Below are 22,162 nucleotides of genomic sequence, written 5' to 3'. Positions count from 1 at the left end.
GAGCAAACTCTAGGAAATATTGAATGACAAGGGAGCCTGGTGTGTTGCAGTCCATGGGGTCACAAAGTCAGATGTGACATGTGACTTAGCAACTGAACAACAACAACAATTTGAAATTGAAAGATTTCTTCTAAGACAATCTGGATATCTGACTTCTCTTGGAAAACTGGAAGGTTTAACACACTGGATCCATGTTCTTTCATGGATTGACTAAATATGACTAGAATATCTCCTCCAGTTCACTGGTTCACTAGACCCAGTTCATGCATATATGTTCCTGCCTGATGCTGTATGCATTGCGATTCTGAGCCCTAATTAACTGCAGGATTCTTTCAATAATATCTCTTTATAGTGGACTTTCATTCATTTAAGGAGTATTTATTTTTGTGCTTATTGTATGTAAGATATTGTGCTTAGGAACAAGATGATGAGATCCCTTCTCTGTTGGAACTTGTTTTAGTCCCACACACAATGTTATGGGTTGAATTGTGTCCCCCCAAAAAAGGTATATTGAAGTCCTAGCCCCAGTACCTGAGAATGTGACCTTATTGGGAAAAGGGGTCTATACCAAAGTAATTAAGTTAAAAATGGGCTTCCCTGGTTGCTCAGTGGTAAAGGATCTGCCTTCCAATACAGGGGACACAGGAGACACATGTTAGATCCCTGGGTCAGGAAGATGCCCTGGAGAAGGAAATGGCAACCCACTCCAATGTTCTTGCCTGGATAATCCCACGGACAGAGGAGCCTGGGGAATTACAGTCCATGGGGCCGCAAAAGAGTCAGACAGGACTTAGCAACTAAACGACATCAACAACAGGAGGTCGTTAGTTGTGCCCTGATCTAGTATGACAGGCATCCTTTAAGAAAAGAGAAATTGGGACACAGAGCCAGACACAAACAGGGTAAATAATGTGAAGACATGCAAGGAGAATATGCCCATGGGGCTGGGGCGATGCACATACAAGGCAAAGAATGCCAAGGGGCAGCAAGGATTGATGGCAAATACCAGGAGCTAGAAGCAGTGAGACGGGATTCTCCCCGAGTGCTGTCAGCTTGATTTCTGACTTCTCGTCTCCAGAACTGAGATAAAAATGTCCGGTGTTCTTAGCCACCCAAGTCTTTGATGCACTGTCATGGCAGCCCTAAGAAACTAACATAGGGCAGTGACTAACTAATTTGATGAAGTAGTTAAATAACAATTGTGACCACAATAATGAGGGGAGAGTCCAGAATGTTACGAGAGTGTACCTGTTGGGGTGATGGGTTGGTCTTGTTAAGAGGTTATGGGGCCTTTTTTGAGGAAGGAAAATCCCATGAACAGAGGAACATAATGGGTCTCAGAGTTGGACATGACTGAGCGTGCACACACACATGTCTTAGCTGAAGCCTGAAGAAATAGAGTAAGTTAGTTTCTAGTAGTAAGGGAAACAGGCAGAGTCTAGGCTAGAAGGACTGGTATGTGTGAAGACACTAAGGAAAGAAGGAACAGGGGATACTCAAGAAACTGGAAACGAGAGGAAAAGCTGCTGAGCTGGGCCTATATAGTAGGTATAGTGATTAATCAGCTATGTTACGTTGGGGAAATTATTTTAACTACTCTGAGGATAATCACAGTGGTAGCTCAGAGGTTAAAGTGTCTGCCTGCAATGCGGGAGACCCGGGTTTGATCCCTGGGTTGGGAAGAGCCCCTGGAGAGGGAAATGGCACCCCACTCCAGTATTCTTGCCTGGAGAATCCCATGGAAGGAGGAGCCGGGTGGGCTACAGTCCACAGGGTCTCAAAGAGTCAGACAGGACTGAGCGATTTCACTTCACTTTCACTTTTATCTCATTGGTTGTTCAGTTCAGTTCAGTTCAGTCACTCAGTCGTGTCTGACTCTTTGCAACCCCATGAATCGCAGCACGCCAGGCCTCCCTATCCATCACCATCTCCCGGAGTTCACTCAGACTCACGTCCATCGAATCAGTGATGCCATTCCCCCATCTAATCCTCTGTCGTCCCCTTCTCCTCCTGCCCTCAATCCCTCCCAGCATCAAAGTCTTTTCCAATGAGTCAGCTCTTCCCATGAGGTGGCCAAAGTACTGGAGTTTTAGCTTTAGCATCATTCCTTCCAAAGAAATCCCAGGGTTGATCTCCTTCAGAATGGACTTGTTGGATCTCCTTGCAGTCCAAGGGACTCTCAAGAGTCTTCTCCAACACCACAGTTCAAAAGCATCAATTCTTCAGCGCTCAGCCTTCTTCACAGTCCAACTCTCACATCCATACATATCTACTGGAAAAACCATAGCCTTGACTAGATGGACCATAATTGGCAAAGTCTCTGCTTTTGAATATGCTATCTATGGAGGATTAAATGAAGAAGTAAATGAAATGATCTTAAAAGAATGGCCAACACATGTGCTCTGTTAGATGTTACCTCTTGTAATGAGTCCCGTTGTTCTTGTTGTTACTATGATTATTCACAGGGTAAACACTTTCAAGGCCCTGAGAATGCCCCTAGACTATTAGTCTCTATGGTGAAGGCAATGGGAGGTTAGTGTATGCTTCAGGGCTTCAGCTTAACTGGGTTTTGTCTCTAAAAGCCTCCTCTGGCCACACTGTGGAGGATGGATCAGAGGTTAGTGGAGATGAGGCTGCTGGTGAAGGTCCTGGGGACAGGTGGCCGTGGGGGTGGCAGTCTTCTTGCCTGGTTCACTTTGTAGAATTTGGAGAGATTGCACAATCAGCTCAACAATTTTAAAAATTCAAGAAAAAGCTGCTTTCTTCCTTTCTTTCTTATAGAAAAAACATGCCTTGGGTGATGCATAGGTTTTAATCTCAATTCTTCCATAAACTTAGTAGAAGGCCTTGAGCAAGACTTGTATGTGCTCATTTAATCATAGACACAGAAACGTACGAGGGAAAGTTAGAGTCTATGTGTGTATGGTGACACTGGGCTTCCCTTGTACCTCAGCTGGTAAAGAATCTACCTGCAATATGGGAGACCTGGGTTCTATCCCTGGGCTGGGAAGATCTCCTGGAGAAGGGATAGGCTGCCCCCTCCGAGATTCTTGGGCTTCCCTTGTGGCTCAGCTGATAAAGAATCCACCTGCAACGCAGGAGACCTGGGTTCAATCCCTGGGTGGGAAGATCCCTTGGAGAAGGGAAAGGCTACCCACTCCAGTATTCTGGCCTGGAGAATTCCATAGACTGTACAATCCGTGGGGTTGCAAAGAGTCAGACACAACAACTGAGTGACTTTCACTTACAATGACATTAATGGTGATCTGACATTAAGATCTCTGGTTACTGAACACATTAACAAATATCTTTAAAAGAGTTCAAACCGCACAGTCTCTATTTGCTTTTCTATTGCCTTTCTATCTTGTGACTTAATTTTAGAAGAGAAATTGAATTGATTTGTTCGTCACACACAAAAATTGATTTGTTCTTCATTGTTGTCAGAATCTGCGTTCTCAGGTGAAGACAAAATGCTGGATTGGCAAGTTTTCATAACCAATACAAGTTAAATAAAGTACTGGATGTGCTGAAAATTCATTAAGAAATGAAAGCCATCAAGAAAAAAATTTAAGTTTAGTTCTCTCTGAATTTATGGCTGATTTTTATAAAAAGCACCACATTTGATATAATTTGCCCAATGTTGGCAGACTTTAAAAATTATTTAAAAATGAATCCATTGTTAGTCTAGATACATATCAGTGAAATGTTCATTTCCTGGTGATAGTTTATGATACTCAGCTTTGAAAGGAGGAAGAAAATTTGGAGTAGAATTTCCTCTTTGTAAACTAAGTAAATTCTAATGTTTTCGGAATTTAATCGTAACAGAGAACCATTATGATAAGGATTTCTTTACAACACCCTTAATCAAGACCTTATTTTCTTTCGAGCAAAGTTATATACGAATGTTAACTTATTTTTATAAGTAACACTTAAATGTACTTACGGTTTAAAGAACTAATTTTATATGCAAAAGTGGGGTGTTTTGATTTACATAAATTTTCAAAACTGAAAAGAAATCGCACGGGACTAAGAATTGCCATTATAAGAGAGAGTCTTGTTTACATTTTAAAATCTTATCACTCTTCATATTTTTGTGTAAACATGTATAGTATCATATATGAAACGCATCGCCAGTCCAGGTTCGATGCATGATACTGGATGCTTGGGGCTGGTGCACTGGGACGACCCAGAGGGATAGTATGAGGAGGGAGGAGGGTGGGGGCATCAGGAGGGGGAACATGTGTATACATGTGGCGGATTCATGTTGATGTATGGCAAAACCAACACAATATTGTAAAGTAATTAACCTCCAATTAAAATAACTAAATTTATTTTAAAAAATAAATAAAACCAAAAATAAATTAAAAATAAAAAATAAAGTAAGCAAATATATAAAGCCATGAAAAATATTGCTGAGTGTTATATATTTTAGAGTGACTTAAATTTTTACAAAATGAACCTCTTGATAAATTTTGCAAAGTTTAATGAAAAAAAATGACATTTTTTTTTTCATTTTTTAGGGTGAGGTACTTTAATCTGAAACCCCCTCAGTACCTTGATGACATTTTTCCAATAGACACAGACATGGTTTCACTGGTGTGATTCTTTCCTTATTTTGACTCCATGATTAGAACGATTTGGTGTGTCTTGCTTCCTAGAGTGTATCCCTAAGTACTAGAAAAATGCCTGTCTGATACACGTGCATGCCCGTTCAGTCACTTCAGTCATGTCCAGCTCTCTGCAACCTCAAGGGCTGTAGCCCGCCAGGCTCTTCTGTTCATGCGATTCTCCAGGCAAGAATACTGGAGTGGTTTGTTGTTCTCCAGGAGTTCTTCCTGACCCAGGGATCGAACCCTGGTCTCCTGCATTGCAGACAGATTCTTTACCGCTGAACCACCAGGGAAGCCCCTTCTGATACACAGTGGTGCTTAGCAGTGAGAGTGAATGGTGATATGCGCCAGTGCCCGGCGTGATTTGCCAACCCTGGGCAGAGGGCCCGAGTTGTCATCTCGCCCAATTTCTTATCACTGCAGAAACCACCTCTGTGATGGTGAGCGTCAGTAGTTCAGTTCAGTTCAGTTCAGTCGCTCAGTCGTGTCCGACTCTTTGCGACCCCATGAATCGCAGCACACCAGGCCTCCCTGTCTATCACCAACTCCTGGAGTTCGCTCACACTCACGTACATCGAGTTGGTGATGCCATCCAGCCATCTCATCCTCTGTCGTCCCCTTCTCCTCCTGCCCCCAATCCCTCCCAGCATCAGAGTCTTTTCCGATGAGTCAACTCTTCGCATGAGGTGGCCAAAGTACTGGAGTTTCAGCTTCAGCATCATTCCTTCCAAAGAAATCCCAGGACTGATCTCCTTTAGTAGAGTGAACTCAAATCCTGCCTTTCCTCCAGGATTCTCTTAGCATGCTCTCTGGACTAGCAGTGTCGGCATCACCTGGGAACTTGTTATACATGCCAATTGTCAGCCCCCCTCCCCACACACAGAAGACCCCAGAAACTCAGGGGCCATGCTCAGTAATCTGTGTTCTAGACGCACTCCAGGCGATTCTGACGTTCACTCCAGCCTGAGACCTACTGCTCGAGACAATTCATGTATGGGCACTGCCTCCATCTACCTCTTTGTTTTCTTTGCTCTTCTCCTTATAAGTCCAACTTCCCTTCTGATCGACATATTTCAATTTTAGGTTTATGAATATTTCAAAATCAATACATTTTGGCCTTTTTTAAAAATTGTAATTTATTGATGGTTGTGCTGGGTCTTCCTTGCTGCACGGGCTTTTCTCTAGTTGTGGTGAGAGGGGGCGGCTCTCTAGCCGGGATGCGCTGGCTTCTCACTGCAGTGGCTTCCCTCTCTGTGGAGCACGGGCTCTTGGTGGGGTAGACTTCAATAGCTGTGGCTCCTGGCCTCTCGACACAGGTTCAGTAGTTGTGGTGCATGGGCTTAATTGCCCTGAGCATGTGGGATCTTCCTGGATCAGGGACTGAACTCGTGTCTCCTGCATTGGCAGGTGGATTCTTTATCAGCTGAGCCACCAGGGAAGCCTCACTTTGGCTTTTGAGGAACTGCCTTCTTAAAGTAACTTGCACAACTCAGGTCTGACTGATACTTCACTGCTTACTTGGAATTTAACTCTCAGAGGTTGTATTACTATCTGTTGCTGCATGGAGAATTATCCCAAAACTTAGCACCTGAAAACAAAGAAACATTTATGGTTCATAGTTTTTCTTTTTTAATGTTTTCAATTGAAGTATAATTGATGTACAATGTTGTATTAGTTTCAGGTATACAGCAAAATAATTCAGTTATATATTGATATAGACTAATATGCATAAGTGTATGTATATATGTACTGTTTGTGTATTTTGGAAATTAATCCCTTGTTGGTCATCTAATTTTGCGACTATTTTCTCCCATTCTTTAGGTTGTCTGCTCATTTTATTTATGGCTTCTTTTGTTATGCAAAAGCTTTTAAGTTTCATCACTTAAGTTTCATCATTTGTTTATTTTTGTTTTCATTTCCATTAATCTAGGAGATGGATTCCCCCCTCCCCCAAAAAAAAGTACTGCTGCAATTTATGTCAAAGAGTGTTCTGCCTATGTTTTCCTGTAGGTGATCTCACAGTTTTTGAGGCTTAAGCATTTGGAAGGAACTTACTTGGGTAGTTGTGATTCACGGTCTCTCAAGAGGCTGTACTCTCAAAAGGTGTTATCTATGACTATAGCGATCTCCTGACTCGAAGGGAGAGGGATTGGCCTCCAAGCTCACTTATGTGGCTGTTAGAACAGCATAGGAGACTCACTTCCAGGTTCACATAGGCTTCTCCTCTCCCTTACGACATGGAAGTTGGCTGCCACCAGAGGGAAAGATCCAAGACCCTTACCCCAGAGTAAGAGGGCACGCACAGGAGGAAAGCCACAGTCTTTTTATAACCTAACCTGGAAAGAGGCATCCCATTGCTTACACTGCATTTTGTTCATTGGTAGCCCACATTTGAGGCGGATGGGTTTACTGCAAGGCATGAATACTAGCACGGGGAATCATTGGGGGTCAATTTAGACTTCCCCATATAGGTAAATCATTTCTCTCTTCCTCCAGTTCCTTGCTTTATAATGTTTTGATTAGGTCTTTCTAGTATCAGAAATCTCAAGACCAATTGGTTTATACAAAAAGAAAATGTGTGTGGCTTATGGTGTAGTTTGATACAGGGAACTGATCAAATGTTGTCACAAGGACCTGGTCATTTTGGTTCTATCTGCTCTTTACTGGCTTCATTCTTAGGTAACTTCTCTTCTCTTGCTGGCATAATAGTCTCCCAAACCTTCAGGTTCAAGGTGAGAGGTATAGCAGGAAAGTCTCTTTCCTCAGAAATCCTGGCATAGGTTCCATTGACTGAGTGGGCCATAGGCCTGTGCCTGAGCCAACTGAGAGACCAAGAAATCGTGACTGTGTTACTGAGGCCCAGGACACACACAGCACCTGCAATCAGGGGTGAGTCCCACAGGAAACATAACAGCCATTAGCAGGGAAGGTAAGTGGCCCTGGAGGGACCATATCAGGCAGGCATTTCACAGAAGTACTGCCTATAGCTGTCAACTCCTCTGAGTTTGCATGAACTAGAACCTCTGGGATAATAGCCACACTCTCCCCCAGCGTTTCCTCCCAGTTGATCTACTGATGCCGCCTCTCTTATCCCCTCTTCCGCTCCCATCCAAGTCACCACGAAGTTCTCACCTGGACTAAGCAAGAGCATCTAACTCCCTGGGTACATGTTTCCATTTTTGTCCATCTCCTGTCTCTTCCCCGTGTAGCAACCAGAGTGATTTCTTTTAAATGCCATGTGATGAAGTTAGATGAAAATTCATCAAAGTCCCAGTAATTAAAATCCAAGGCGTTAATACCTGGTCTCTGCCTGCCTCTTTAGCTTGACTGCTGTCTGTCACCAGTCTTCCTCTCGGAGCTCCCCACATTCTCCAAGCTTCTTCCCACCACAAGGAAGGGCCACAAGCTTCACCTTCTGCTGAGGAAGCTCTTTCCTTACATTATGTCTCCCCCTCTCTGCCCTTGCTCATCATCAGGGCCTAATTGTGATGTCACTTTTTACAGGCCTTCCTTGACCGTCCAACGTTAGGTACTCTCATTGTAGTCCATACCTTCTCTTTATTGCACTTTTCAGAATTTTCATTTTAGATTTATTTAGCACCTTCCCCCTCTGGACCATAAGCTAATGAAAGCCGTAGCCTTGCTCTAGCCACAGAGCTTCTGTTTGGTTCCTCGTAGGTACTCAATAGACATTTGATAAATGTGATGCATTTCCCTCATTTTAGACCTGTGCAACTGTGTTCTCCAGAGGATTAAATAGATGACGAGATTTATTAGAGAGTTGAGATCTGTTGGTGGTCTTGTTCGGCCGGGAGCCCCCTGGTTCATTGGGTTAGGTCAAGCACAAGAGAGAACGAAATCTTTTTGAGGACCTGCAATGTTAAACATATATATGTGTTTAGTTCTTACAACAATCTCTTGCAAGTTCAGTGTAGTATTCTTATTTTATGGATGAGGGAACTGATGGTCAGAGAGAGAGAAGGACTCCCTCAAATTCACATCGTTCACAAGTGGCAGAGTTAGGATACTTACAGAAGTGATCTTGATTGTAAAATTCCAGGTCTGAATGGAACTATGGAAAAGTCAGTGGCATGTTCTGTTTTGTTTTTTTTTTTTGTTTGTTTTATCTTTGAGTAGGGCAAGGTCAAAAAGAAAATTAAACATGAAAGTGAAGTAGTGTAGATTTCTTGCTTCTAGTTGAGCACAACAGAATTTGAAAGCACTGGAATGAAGGGAGTATGGCATTTGGGGTTCAGAATTTTTATTATGTATTTCAGGGTTTCCTATCCAGTAAAATAAAGTTAGCAGGTGTTGCATAGCCTGGGGCTGGGAGCATGAAAGAAACAGAGTTCATCTAGTCTTTCTAAACCACCTTTGAAGGTGGAGGTGAAGTCGCTCAGTCGTGTCCGACTCTTTGCGACCCCGTGGACTGTAACCTACTAGGCTTCTCCATCCATGGGATTCTCCAGGCAAGAATACTGGAGTGGATTGCAATTTCCTTCTCCAGGGGATATTCGCAACCCAGGGATGGAACCCGGGTCTCCCGCATTGGAGGCGGATGCTTTAACCTCTGAGCCACCAGGGAAGATGCCCTGAAATGCAGACGTAAAATTAAACAAGATAAACCATCTCATTTCCTTGTTTCTCCAGTTGCAATGATACACAAACTAGTCTATTCCCCCTTTTTCCCTTTTATCTCAAACATGGTGAGTAAGCACAAGAAGGCTCTTAAAGGAGTAGGAGGCTTTAACTGAGGGACTGTATGGGGCTAGAGTCAGTGTGGAGACTAGTTTCTGGGTTCTTTTGAATTAGTTGTGAGGTGAGGCTAGCTTGTTGGAATGATTCCTACTAATGTCAAAGTTTTAAATTTTGTTTGTTTTTAAAATTTTAATTTAATGTCTCTGTAAGTTAAATCTGTGGCCCCCTACCCCTGGCCCTATATGTACGTGTGTGTGTGTCTGTGTGTAAGTGTCTCTGTGTGTGTCTGTGTGTAAATGTGTGTGTGTGTGTGTGTGTGTGTGTGTGATATGATATGCAAAGGGGACCTGAAAGACCACTGCAGCACCTGACTTGAGAGAAGGGAAAATGGCCAATCAACATTTGGGACTGGTGGTGAGTCTTACATCCCGTGAGTAAGGGAGGCACTACATAGGCAAATTTATTTTTATTATTTAAAATATTTATTTACTTACTTATTTGGCATCATCTGGTCTTAGTTGCAGGCTGCGGGATCTTCACTACATTACTCAGCCTTTTGTTACGGCGCACGGACTCTCTGGCTGTAGTCCACAGACCCCAGAGTGCATGGGCTCAGTAGCTGCTGTGCAGTACATGGGCTTAGCTGCTCCACGGCATGTGGGATCTTAGTTAACTCACCAGGGATTGAACTGCTTCTCTTGCATTGCAAGGTGGTTCTTCACCACTGGACCACCAGTGAAGTCCCCACAGGCAGATTTAAACTATGAGTTAATCTCCCACTTTAGCAAGCATTAGCCAACTGGACAGAGGACTAGTGCTTGGCAAGGGGTGGCTAAATTTGCAAAAGACCCAAATGCAACAGAAAAGAACCATCAAGTTGTTAATTAAAAGGGGAAAAGTTAAAAAAAAAAAGGATATGCAAAATGTTTAGGGTCATTTTATTAGGAGAACAAGAAGCTTATAATAGGGTAGAAAATGATTCTGAAGTGAATTCATTTCATATTCTATAAATGTAAGCTACCTAGTTCCAAAAGCCTAGAAGGAGGTCAGGTAAATGATGTCTGCAATCACACTTGCATTCATATGTTTATCAAACATCTATTTATCTGTAGTCACTGGTTACTATTGATACTATGGGGAACATAGAGCCATGGTTTATACCCTAACTGAACTGTAGTCAGTTCAGTCACCTAGTCGTGTCCGACTCTTTGTGACTACATGGGCTGCAGCACGCCAGGCTTCCCCATCCATCACCAACTCCCAGAGCTTGCTCAAACTCATGTCCATTGAGTCAGTGATGCCAGCCAACCATCTCATCCTCTGTGGTCCCCTTCTCCTCCTGCCTTCAATCTTTCCCAGCATCAGGGTCTTTTCCAATGAGTCAGTTCTTCGCATCAGGTGGCCAGTGTGTTGGAGTTTCAGCACCAGTCCTTCCAATGAGTATTCAACTGAGCTTACGGTCTGATTAAGGAACTGAGTTTACTGAACTGAGCTTACAGTCTGATTAAGGAACTGAGCTTACTGAACTGAGCTTACAGTCTGGTTAAAGGAGCACAACACAACGTGAGAGGTGCACACACAGAAGTATAAGTGTGACGCCAGACTAGGGATCAGGAGAAACTTCAACAGCTGGGGGATCTGGAGAGTAAGACCTACGATGGTTAGTTTCATGGGTCACCTTGGCTAGGCTATGGTGGTGGTGGTTTAGCCGCTAAATCATGTCTGCCTCTTGGGACCTCATGGACTGCTAGGCTCCTCTGCCCATGGGATTCTCCAGGCAACAACACTGGAGCGAGGTGCCATTTCCTCCTACGGGGTATCTTTCCCACCCAGGGATAGAACCTGGGTGTCCTGCATTGCAGGTGAATTCTTTACAGTCTGAGCCACCAGGGAAGCCCCTGGCTAGGCTAGATCACCCAGCTATTTCATCAAATACTTGCCTAGGTGGTGCTGTGGAGGTATGTTGCAGATATGGTTAACATCTACAATCAGTAGACTTTAAGGAAAGATTACCCTTGACGATGTGGGTAGGGCACAACTAAGGTTTTCCAGAAAAAAGGAAATTCAAGACCAAAGCATCAACTCTTGCCTGATTTTCCAGAATTACCCTAGAGATTTCAGATGGACCTGGCAGCCCCCATAGTTGTGTGAGCCAAAATAAAATTCACACACACACACACACACACACACACACACACACATCTTATTTGTTCTGTTTCTCTGGAGAACCATACTGATGCAGGATCTTAGTCATGTAAAGTTAGGAAGAGGACTGGGGAAGGTGTGTGACACAAGCTGACAATATGTACAGAAGCCAGGAATGAGAAAAAGCAGCCAGACCAGGAAGCTCCTTACATGAAAGGGTTTCACGTCGGCGAGTGAGAGGATCAGATTCACAATTTACAAAGGACATCCGATTATTTTATTATTGAGAGCAGAAGTCAAGAACACCGTTTCAATTCCACCAGGAAGGAATTCCTAATAAGGGAAATATTTTTAATAGGAGAAAGAAGGAGACAGCCAGCTGAGTCTATTCTGGAATTTAAAAAGTAATTTGGCATTTCAAATCGTTGATGGCCACAGCCTCGCATACAGCGTTCTTTTTACAATCCAGAGCCTTTCCGCTTTACCTCCCTCCTTCACGTCTATAGCTTTACGCGAGGAAATTCTCCTGGTCCCTGGGGAAATGCTCCAATCTGACCGAGCAGCGGTTCTGGAACATAAACTCTCTCACAGCGCTGGAGGTGGGAGGGCGGAGGTCAGCAGGGGATTCCCGCTGCGCAAGTGGGAAGGAGGAAAGAGTTTACAAACCGGCTGAAGTTCCGTTACAGCCTGTGTGCGGCGAGACTTGTCCATCACAGCTGCAGCCGGGCGTCTGCCCACTTTCTGCTCGCTCTTGTGCGGGTTCGGTTCCCGCCCTCCCCCCTTCCCCCGCTCCCCGATCGCCGGGAGTCCAGCTGTCCCAGCGCGGCGGTCTGCCAGTCTGGGAGACGTCTAGGTTCCTGACAAGCTAGGATCCGGGTGCGGAGGTGCGCGCAGAGCACCGAGTTCAGACTGAGGTCCGGGGGTCCCCACCGACCACATTCGCAACCTCTGTGCCCGGCCAAAGAGGTCTTGCCCTGAGAACCAAATGGATTTTTCTTTCATTTCCTTTGCATCCCTAAATGTCTTCACCCTGGCTCCCGGTGCCCTCCCCGATTCGATCAACGTTGTGCTGACAAAAGCTAGTTGCCCAGGTCCAGCACCCTGGAAGATGGGGGGTGGAGGTCGCTGGGGCTTGATAAACCTTCCCCAGGCGCGGGCTGGAAGAAATCAGCATCCTTATTACTGCCCCCACTCCAGGGATCTCAGGGGGTACGTTTCTGTACAGCCCTGGTGGGGGAGGGAGGAGAGGATGCCCACGTGCTGGAGTCCAGGACCCCGCTCCCCAAAGCTCGGTCCCACACCTTGCAACCCGACCTGGAAGGAGACAGGTTGGAGCCGGGTGTACCCGAGAGCGTGAGTGAGGATGTAGAGAGAGGGGGCAGGGTTAGCGGACCGGTCTGAGAGGAGAAGAGGCAGCAGGTGAACCCAAGGGCTGGGCCCGCAGGCAGGGACGCGGATTGAGGGGGGCCTCGGAAGAGCCAGGGGAGACGAGGCGAGGGTTGGGTTCGCAGTGCTGGCGGGGAGGCGAGCCCAGGCGGCGAGACGGACGGGGAAGGGGGGGCGGGGAGCCCAGGGGGAGGGAGTTCCGAAAGGAGGGAAAGGAGCGAGCCTGGAAGGGAGAGCGGCGGCGGCCGGCCGAGCTGCGAGCTGGAGGGCGCCCGGCGCGCCCAGACCGTGCCATCCCCACCTTCGCCCCCGGGGCGCCGAGGGCTCTGCCGGGGAGACGCACAAAGACATGCGAAGAGGGGCTGAGCGAGGCTCGCGCACAAAGACGCCGGGGCGCACGGCCGCTCGGGCTGCACCCACCGCCCCCGCGCCGCGCCGCGCCGGGGCCGGGCCAGCGCGCAGCCCAGGGCGGAGCGCGCGGCGGCGGCGGCGGCTGCGGGCCGGCGCGGGACCCGGGTCGCCCGCGCTCTCCGGGTGACCCGGGCCCGGCCGCAGGCGCGCGCGGGGGCGGCGGCGCCCCAGCCCAACTTGGCCTCGGCCTCGCCCTCTGCCCGGCCCGCGGGTGTCCCCTCCTTCCCGCGATTCCGTGTCTTCTCACGCTCCCCTCCTCCCTCCCCGCGTCCAGCCCTGGCTCTCCCCACCTTGTAAAACAAAGCCGGGGGAAAAAAAATGCCTGCCTGTGCAGCCCGGAGCGCGCAGCCCGTCTCTGAATAAGTGAGTACAATGGCGTGTGGTTTGTAAAAGCTTCAAGTCCGTCTTTTTCCAAAAACAAACAAAAAAAATTGTGAATGCTGCATGCCTCATGCTTCCCAGCGCCTCGCGGGAGAGAGCCGGCTATAGAGCAGGAGGTGAGACCCCCGGGTACCCCCCCCTCCCCATCTCCCGCCGCGCGTTTTCCGTCCCAGCCAGTCCCGGGAGGGTTGTAAAAGCCCCGCTGGCAGCAAGCGGACGTTTTCCACCTCTCGTTTCCCGTCCAAGGTGCTGGATCCCAATCTGGGGTTGGAGGTAAATCTATCCCCGGATCCACTCCTGGCTGCTTCTCCCCACTCTCCCGCGGGTGCCTGGGCGTTTTGCATCTGTCTTGGGTGTAGGTTTGGGACACTTAGGGGAGTTTCCGAAGGAGGAGGGTCAGCTCTTGGGAGTCGCCCGACGGGTGACCCTGGTCACACTTGTTGCCCGCAGCGCGGTGGCATAGGCAGTGGTGCTGAAAAAAAGCCCATTTCTCCTGGAACTGAGTCGTCAGTTGTGGCCGGGAACGAAGAAGACAGACGTGGGTGCGGATGAGAGGCTAGGATTAAGCGGAGGCTATGAGGTGCTGCAGGCAGAGAAGGGAGGGCGTGATGGTGCCCAGAGTGTGTGGAAGGGGTGAATCTTTGATTCCTTATTCTAAGGAGCTTCTTTTCATGATCATACATCAAACGACATGGAGATGGAAACCCAGAGGGTTCCCCATATTCGTGCGGAAAGACTGTTGTTTTTTATTTTGGTGTTTCACCAGGTTCTGCCCATTCTGTCTGCCAAATGTGCATTATATATACTTCTACTAATTAAAAAGAAAAAGCAATAACTTAAAAGAATTAAAATACACCAGGAAATGTTTTAGCTTAATAATACACACAGTACACACACAGTCTTAAAAAAAAAATCTCTTCCTTTTCCCCCTAATCATGTAATATCTTAGTTTGGCATTGCAATTTAGGATTGGGATTTGGAAGCATCAAGGTAAATGGTCTTGGTGTTTTCCAGTGCTGCAGACAAGAAATCAGTGATGGGAAAAATCAGAAAGATGAGAAGAGAGCACAGAGAACTGGGGAGGAAAGGCTTGGACAGCTTCCTTCAGAGAGATAATGTGGAGTTTCTGAGTGATTTTCTGTTATTTTTGTTCCAAAGATGGCTTAATTTTAGATGATGACCTTTATTTTTCACTGAGACTCACTAAGCAGCTTGGAGGTGGGGTGAGGTGGCTAGACAGCAGATGACAGTAATTTCAGCTGTTATCAACATTTCTATTAAAATGTTTCAAAAAATTAAAGCCTTGAACACATGCTGTGCCATGCTTAGTTGATCAGTCGTGTGGGACTCTGTGGTCTACAGTCCAGACCCCATGGCCTGTAGCCATGAAACACATATCCAATGCTTATTTGAGATGAAGTTTCCTTTATGAATATCACATGTTAAAAGGTGTCTGCTAATTTGTGGTTTTATTTGAAGCAGGTGACAATATCAGGAGGGAAATGTGTACATATCTGTGCATAGCAGGTTGAACCATTTGAATCTGCTGAAATGACCTGTACTTATGTGGAATCTCCACTTGGAGCCCAGGCTACAGTTACTTCGTCGGGGCCCTGACTTCCCTTCAAAGTCCGAATCATTCAGAGTTATGCTGATTGAGGAGCGCTTTGTTACCTGCCATCATTACACAACACTCCTTGCTTAGTTCTGGTGCTTCACACGACTTTGTTAGCAAAGCTTCTTTCAGATGGGCACAGATGATTTATTTTATGAACTCCAACTGTGGTGGTCCTACATTTAACTCACAGTGGTAGACAAGAGGGCAGAGTATGTAGTCATGTGAAAATTGACACTCCTTATTCCCTTCTTATTTTCAAGTAATTTCAGCTACCTGTATGATGTTTGGGTGCAATTGCATAGGTATTTCTTATGTACTTACCTAAAAAGTGTTATCCAGATTGCTGCTGCTGCTAAGTCGCTTCAGTCATGTCCGACTCTGTGCGACCCCATAGATGGCAGCCCACGAGGCTCCTCTGTCCCTGGGATTCTCCAGGCAAGAATACTGGAGTGGGTTGCCATTGCCTTCTCCAATGCATGAAAGTGAAAAGTGAAAGTCAAGTCGCTCAGTCGTGTCCGACTCTTCAAGACCCCATGGACTGCAGCCTACTAGGTTCCTCCGTCCATTGGATTTTCCAGGCAAGAGTACTGGAGTGGGGTGCCATCACCTTCTCCGGTTATTCAGATTAGGTTATAATTTTATTAAATACCAAAGTAATTTTGGGCTTCCCTCATGGCTCAGCAGTAAAGAATCCACCTGCCAATGCAAGAGACGTGGATTCAATCCCTGGGGTTGGGAAGATCCTCTGGAGAAAGAAATTCCAGTATTCTCGCCTGGGAAATCCCATGGACAGAGAGGCCTGACTGGCCATGGAGTTGAAAAAAGTCAGACGTGACTTAGCAACTAAATAACAACAACAGCAACAAAGTAATTTTACTTATATTTGTAAGAATTATGGATGGTAAATCAATTATTCTGTCCGAGTTCATGATATTTTGAAGTGTCCCATCTTATAGCCATTCTATTACCCCTTTTGGTTCAGTGTTGCCTTTCCAATCAAATACTCTGTAGTAAATGGCTTATTTTCCCTTTAGCAAGTGGAAGTCTAGTATCTCTTGAATTTTCTAAAAATAAATCCATTAATGATATTTTGGAACAGCTGAGATAAATAATAAATGGATTTAGAGTCACCCCAGAGTATATGGGAATTTGTAACAGAAACATAAATCCACTCTAATGGAGCAATTAGCTTTGGACAGAGCCTGTAGGTCTAAGGTGTGAGACAAGGTTTTAATTTTTTTTTTCTTGATAATGTTCATTGTTGAAATGGAAAGAACATGTCATATCTTGGCTGTACCTGTGATTGAGCCAGAATGGGTGACAATACTTTTGTTTTTCTTTTTTCAAGATATCAGAGATTGAATAACAAAATACAGAGAATACTTAATCATGAGCCCACTTTGGACGCGGGCAAAAAGAAATGATAGAGCTATTGAGTGGTTTATTTGCCATCACGTTTTACCAGATAATTACTAATGTTTTACTTCGAGCAACAATGTCTGGAGTGCAAATTCACTTATAATACAGTCCCTTTATTGTAATCAATTTTTAGATGATTTGCTTGTGATATAGAGTGTTCTTGAGAATAGGAATAATACCTTAGCCTTCTTTATGAGCATTCAGATAGCTAGTTTTAGTACCATCAACTCTTAGGAGTTCTGCAAATGTGTTCACTAGCACGTTGGACAGGTATACATTGTTAAATTAATTAGGAAGACCGCAGGCATTCTTTTATTCTTTTTTTTAAGGTTCTTGGTCCACCTCCTGGTTTTTTCCTCCTCCCATTGGAAACCCCAATAGCAGCAGAGAGCTGAGACCCAACCCCTTCTCCCTGAACCTCATATACGGTCCTGGATGCGACCTCATGCGCACACTTCTGGTTTAGGCTCTGGAGCTTTCACCAGGATAGCAGGCGGAGTCCAGACCACTTTTGCTGACCCCTCTAACCTCCCTTCTCTGTTGTTGGCAGTGGCGGCCCCTGATTTGCTGGATCCTAAGTCTGCTGCTCAGAACTCCAAACCCAGGCTCTCCTTCTCCACCAAACCCACCGTGCTTGCTTCCCGGGTGGAGAGTGACACGACCATCAATGTTATGAAATGGAAGACGGTCTCCACGATTTTCCTGGTGGTCGTCCTCTATCTCATCATCGGAGCCACCGTGTTCAAAGCCTTGGAGCAGCCTCACGAGATTTCCCAGCGGACCACCATCGTGATCCAGAAGCAGACGTTTATTTCCCAACACGCCTGTGTCAATTCAACCGAGCTGGACGAACTCATCCAGGTGAGGCACCCAGGAGTTGTTACTCCGTTTTCCCTGCGGGGAAGACAAGTAAGAAGAGGCAGTAACTCAGCATCTGCCTGTGGGCTCCTCTTCCCTCTTCTCCTTAGCCTGGGCCTCTTTGGCCACCGTTTCTCTTTCTTGGTATTGCGCTGCCTCTCTCTTCTCCTGCTTCTCCTTTATTTCTCCGTCTTGCTGCTCCTTCTCATCCCCTCCTGCCCTTGTGTTTCTCTGCCTCTTTCCTGTTGTCACCTCCCTTCTTTCCGTTTGCCTTGTCTTGGAACTGTCAGTGAATGCCCGTGCACGTGGGGTCACCCTGCTGGAGGCCCCCAAGGCGAGAGGCCCCTTGCTGGCTGAGAAACTTGGCTGTGACGAATGAAGGGAAAACACGAGGCGGGAAAAGGGCAGTAATTGTGGCGCTGGCCGTCGTAGGAAAGAAAAGATGGGTTTGTGGTGCGACCCGCTTCAGGTGGGCGCCCCTCATGGTCAACAAGCCGTAGCTCACTTCTTTAATCTCACCAAAGTATAACTCCAGTAACTGGCTTTTTTAGGTGTCGGGGCAGAAGTGATTAATCATTGCTTCTCTAAACCCCAACTAAAAGCAATTTACTACTAACACAGAAAAATGGAGTTTTTGAATAAAAATAATTAAGTTTTAATTTACTCTATAATGGCAGAGTAGTATCCTTATGGAAAAAACTTTTTTTTTTTTTTTCAAAAAAATGTTAATCCCAAAATGATGTAAAAATTTCAGTTAGGCTCCTTGGAGATGGCTATAGTTTTGTTGTAGATTTCTTTTGTTTAAAAGAATACATTGGTCCAACCAACAATCTTGGTCAAGATGAAAACCCTAGAATTTTATTTCAAGGGGAGATCTGACTGATAGTTGAACACATTTTAATGATATATATATTCATTTTTCTATGGAGCCTATTTTTCTTACCAGTTTTAAGTCAAATGAGATTGAAAACCATCTGTGAGTCATCAACTGAGCAGTTTCTTCCTCATGTTATGCTTGGTTTTTTGCATCATTTGAGTGAGCCGGGATAGTCGATTGAGGGAAGAAATTATTAGTGATTTTTTATCCAGTTTCTTGCTCTATGGCCTTTCTTCTCATATTCCCTCTTGCCATGGATCCCCAAATGTTACTTCTGTCTTTTATCACCCTATTTATAGAACACACACACAAGTTCTCATTCAAGTTTTGTTAAAAGCTATGAAAGCTAGTACGCTCTTTTTCTCATCTACCACATTCAGCACTTCTGTATCTTACCTATTGGACTTAAATTTTGGAAAGGTTCTTTAGCCACTAGATATTGAATTCCCTACTGTTTGTAGATGATGGCACCATTTTCAGTATTGACAATGGACCTGCCAGAGAATATTGATTCAACCATCCCATTTCCTATTCCTGCATAGGGTCATTCCCACTTCACTCTTGATTTGTGCATATCATCTGGAGTGGTACTAAAAATCTTTGAAGAATCCCCGCTTCCCTTGAGTTTTAGAAGAGCTGCTGGTTATTTTGGCAGAGGGAACATGAAGTTGTGGTCAAAATCTAAACTTTGGGATTGGATAAGATGTTTCAAACTCCATTTGAGTACTTTACTAGAGGTGTTATCTTGAACAAGTAATTTTCCTCTCTAATTCTTAATCTATCTAGAATGAAGGAAGAAAAACTATCAAACAGGTTGCTGTGAGGAGTAATGAGATAATCCATGTAAGGCATTGAGGTGCTCAAGAAGTGTTAGGCTTGTTTGCTGTTGTTGTTATTTTCCCTTCCCTGCTTATCTTTTAATTGGGTGGAAGCATCTGTTTCAGGTAGTTGCATTCTTACCTTGTCCAGAGAGATTGTTTGTCTTTGGCAGAGAAAGAAAATGTTACATTTTTTTTTTTTTGGAATAAACACAAATGGAGCTCAGTACATGACCTAATTTGTATTTCTTTCTGCTATCCACAGGCAATCCATTTTAGCCTTATTGATATTCACTGCTGATTGAGTATTTTTGCTTCTCAAAAAATCTTAAGGATTTTGGTGCTTATTCAGTACTTTTAAATGCAGAGGTTGCATGTTATTTATAGTCATATCCATCACCTTTCTAACCCTGTGGTTTAAATAAATTATTTTTCTCTCTTTGAATATAACTTCTTCTTATCAGAGAAATCTTTGTAATGGCATGGCTCCAAGGGTCAAGATCAGTGTCTAAACAGGGAGGAAAGCGAATGAGCCAGGAATCGTATATTAGAATTACATTTCATTTGTGTGATTCTCATAAATTTCCAAGTGTTTTCCCCATGTTTATTTTCCTTTTTACTCCTGCCTTAAAGCCTCATGAGTACTCATATTAAGCAGTCATATTGCAGCTCTAAGGATTAGAAAACTAAGACACAGAAAGCCCCATTGACTTACTCCGGACAGTATCATTAGGATCAAAGTTCAGGTCTTCAGCTCTGGTTTTATTCCTAGGCGTTTGCACTCTTCCATAGCTTTCAGAGCTGAGGGTGAGACAGGTGATAGAAGTTCAGGCCTAGTGCTGATAGAGAAGGAATTCTGGATTCTTTTTGTAATGAGTGGGAAAGGAGGAGGAAGTGGATAGTAAGACAGTAAGACCAACATCAGTTAACCTTAGGTTACCTACAGTTAACCTAATCTTTGTTGCTATTGTTCAGTCGCTAAGTCATGTCCGACTCTTTGTGACCCCGTGAACTGCAGCACGCCAGGCTTCCCGGACCTTCACTATTTCCTGGAGTTTGCTCAAACCCATGTCCATTCAGTCAGTGATGCCATCCAACCATCTCATCCCCTATCACCCACTTCTGCTCCTGCCCTCAGTCTTTCCCAGCATCAGGGTCTTTTGCAATGAGTCGGCTCTGCCTCAAGTGGCAAAGTATTGGAACTTCAGCTTCAGCATCAATCCTTCCAATGAATATTCAGGATTGATTTCCTTTAGGATTGACTGGTTGGATTTCCGTGCAGTCCAAGGGACTCTCAAGAGTCTTCTCCAACACCACAGTTCAGAAGCATCATTTCTTTGGGGCTCAGCCTTCTTTATGGTCCAACACTCATATCCATACATGACTACTGGAAAAACCATATCTTTGACCAAATGGACCTTTGTCAGCAAAGTGATGTCTCTGCTTTTTTTTTTTTTTCTATTAATTACACCTCTGAGTGGGCGATTGCAACCTCATTCCACGCTGCGGTTGTGTCACAGGGTAGCCTAGGCTTGGGGGCAGGGGGGAAGGGGAGATAGGGGGATGCCGCCTTAAGGCACATGAGAGCGACTTCCTCTTCTCTTTTGATTCCCAACATGTGTGTTCCATCTAAGTGCTGTTTTTGGCACAGGCCCTCTAAGGCAAGATTGAGGTGGCAGCAGAGATATCAAGACAAAGAGATCTATTCTGGGATGAAATACTTTGAAAACTTTGATTTTTCAACTTTCTTTACATTTGTTAGTTTGATACCAGTACAGAAAAATATATGGAAACATCTTTAAATTTCAAGAGTCATGAATACATTAATAATAGCCAAAATTTAATGAGTAATTTCTATGTGCAAGGCAATGTTCTAACTCTTTATATGTGTTATCTCCTTTAATTCTCTTAAACAACTCTATGAGGAATGTGCTTTATTATGTATATTTAACTTATGTGAAACTGAATCAGAAGGAGCTAATTTCCTAAAAGTTAGACTGTACTGTTAGTCAAAGCTAAATGGACAGACTCCAGAGCCTATGCTTTTAGCTCTTGAATTTACTGCCTCTTAAAACAGGTAATAAGAATTAAAGTTTGCTGCAAAGTTCTCTATCATTTTATTTAGTAAAGTGTAATGAATATCAAATTATAGTCCTCTGTATGCAGTGATTTATATTCTATAACATAGCTTTCTCTCCATATACATAGAGAATATATAACCTATATTTTAACATTCTTTTTGGACAACACTGTTTGAATGTTGTTGTAAGCCAGTTGAGGCATAGTTATATTAGATAAGTGAAAAAAAAGTAAAAGTATTAGTTACTCAGTCCTACTCTTTGGAACCCCATGGACTGTAGCCCACCAGGCTTATCTGTCCATGAAATTCTTCAGGCAAGAATCCTGGAGTAGGTTGTCATTCTCTTCTCCTGGAGATTTTCCTGACCCAGGGATCAAACCTGGGTCTCCTGCATGGCAGGCAGATTCTTTACCATCTGAGTTACAGGTTGTTGTTGTTCAGTTGCCAAGTTGTGTCCAACTCCGCTCGATCCCATGGACTACAGCACGCCAGGCATGCCTGTTCCTCACCATCTCCTGGAGTTTGCCCAGGTTCACGTCCATTGAACTGGTGATGCCATCCAACCATCTCATCCTCTGTTGCCCTCTTCTCTATCTGCCTTCACTCTTTCCCAGCATCAGAGTCTTTTGCAATGAGTCAGGTATTTGCATCAGGTGGCCAGAATATTACAGCTTCAGCTTTAGCATCAGCCCTTCCAAAGAGTATTCAGGTTTGATCTCCTTGCTGTTCAAGAGACTTTCAAGAGTCAGCTCCAGCACCACAGTTCGAAAGCATCAATTTTGCAGCACTTAGCCGGAGAAGGCAATGGCACCCCACTCCAGTGCTCTTGCCTGGAAAATCCCATGGATGGAGGAGCCTGGA

The 22,162-nt window shown here is 44.8% G+C and overlaps 1 protein-coding gene across 3 annotated transcripts in view; it reads left to right on the top strand.

Annotated features, from left to right (window-relative positions):
* Positions 1–22,162, top strand: part of KCNK2 (potassium two pore domain channel subfamily K member 2) — a 231,562-nt gene that overhangs the window by 79,724 nt on the left and 129,676 nt on the right. Inside the window, exons 1-2 of one of the 3 annotated variants that reach the window (XM_005690991.3) lie at positions 13,363–13,747; positions 17,219–17,529. In XM_005690991.3, the coding sequence (XP_005691048.1) occupies positions 13,702–13,747; positions 17,219–17,529 (357 nt within the window). In that variant the 5' untranslated portion in view covers positions 13,363–13,701. Of the gene's footprint in view, positions 1–13,362; positions 13,748–17,218; positions 17,530–22,162 lie in introns of those variants that run through there. The other 2 variants (XM_005690992.3, XM_013970432.2) reach the window with 2 other exon arrangements.

The sequence above is a fragment of the Capra hircus genome, chromosome 16 (assembly GCF_001704415.2).
Source record: "Capra hircus breed San Clemente chromosome 16, ASM170441v1, whole genome shotgun sequence".
Lineage (NCBI taxonomy): Eukaryota > Metazoa > Chordata > Mammalia > Artiodactyla > Bovidae > Capra > Capra hircus.
This window is presented reverse-complemented; position numbering and strand designations above follow the sequence as displayed.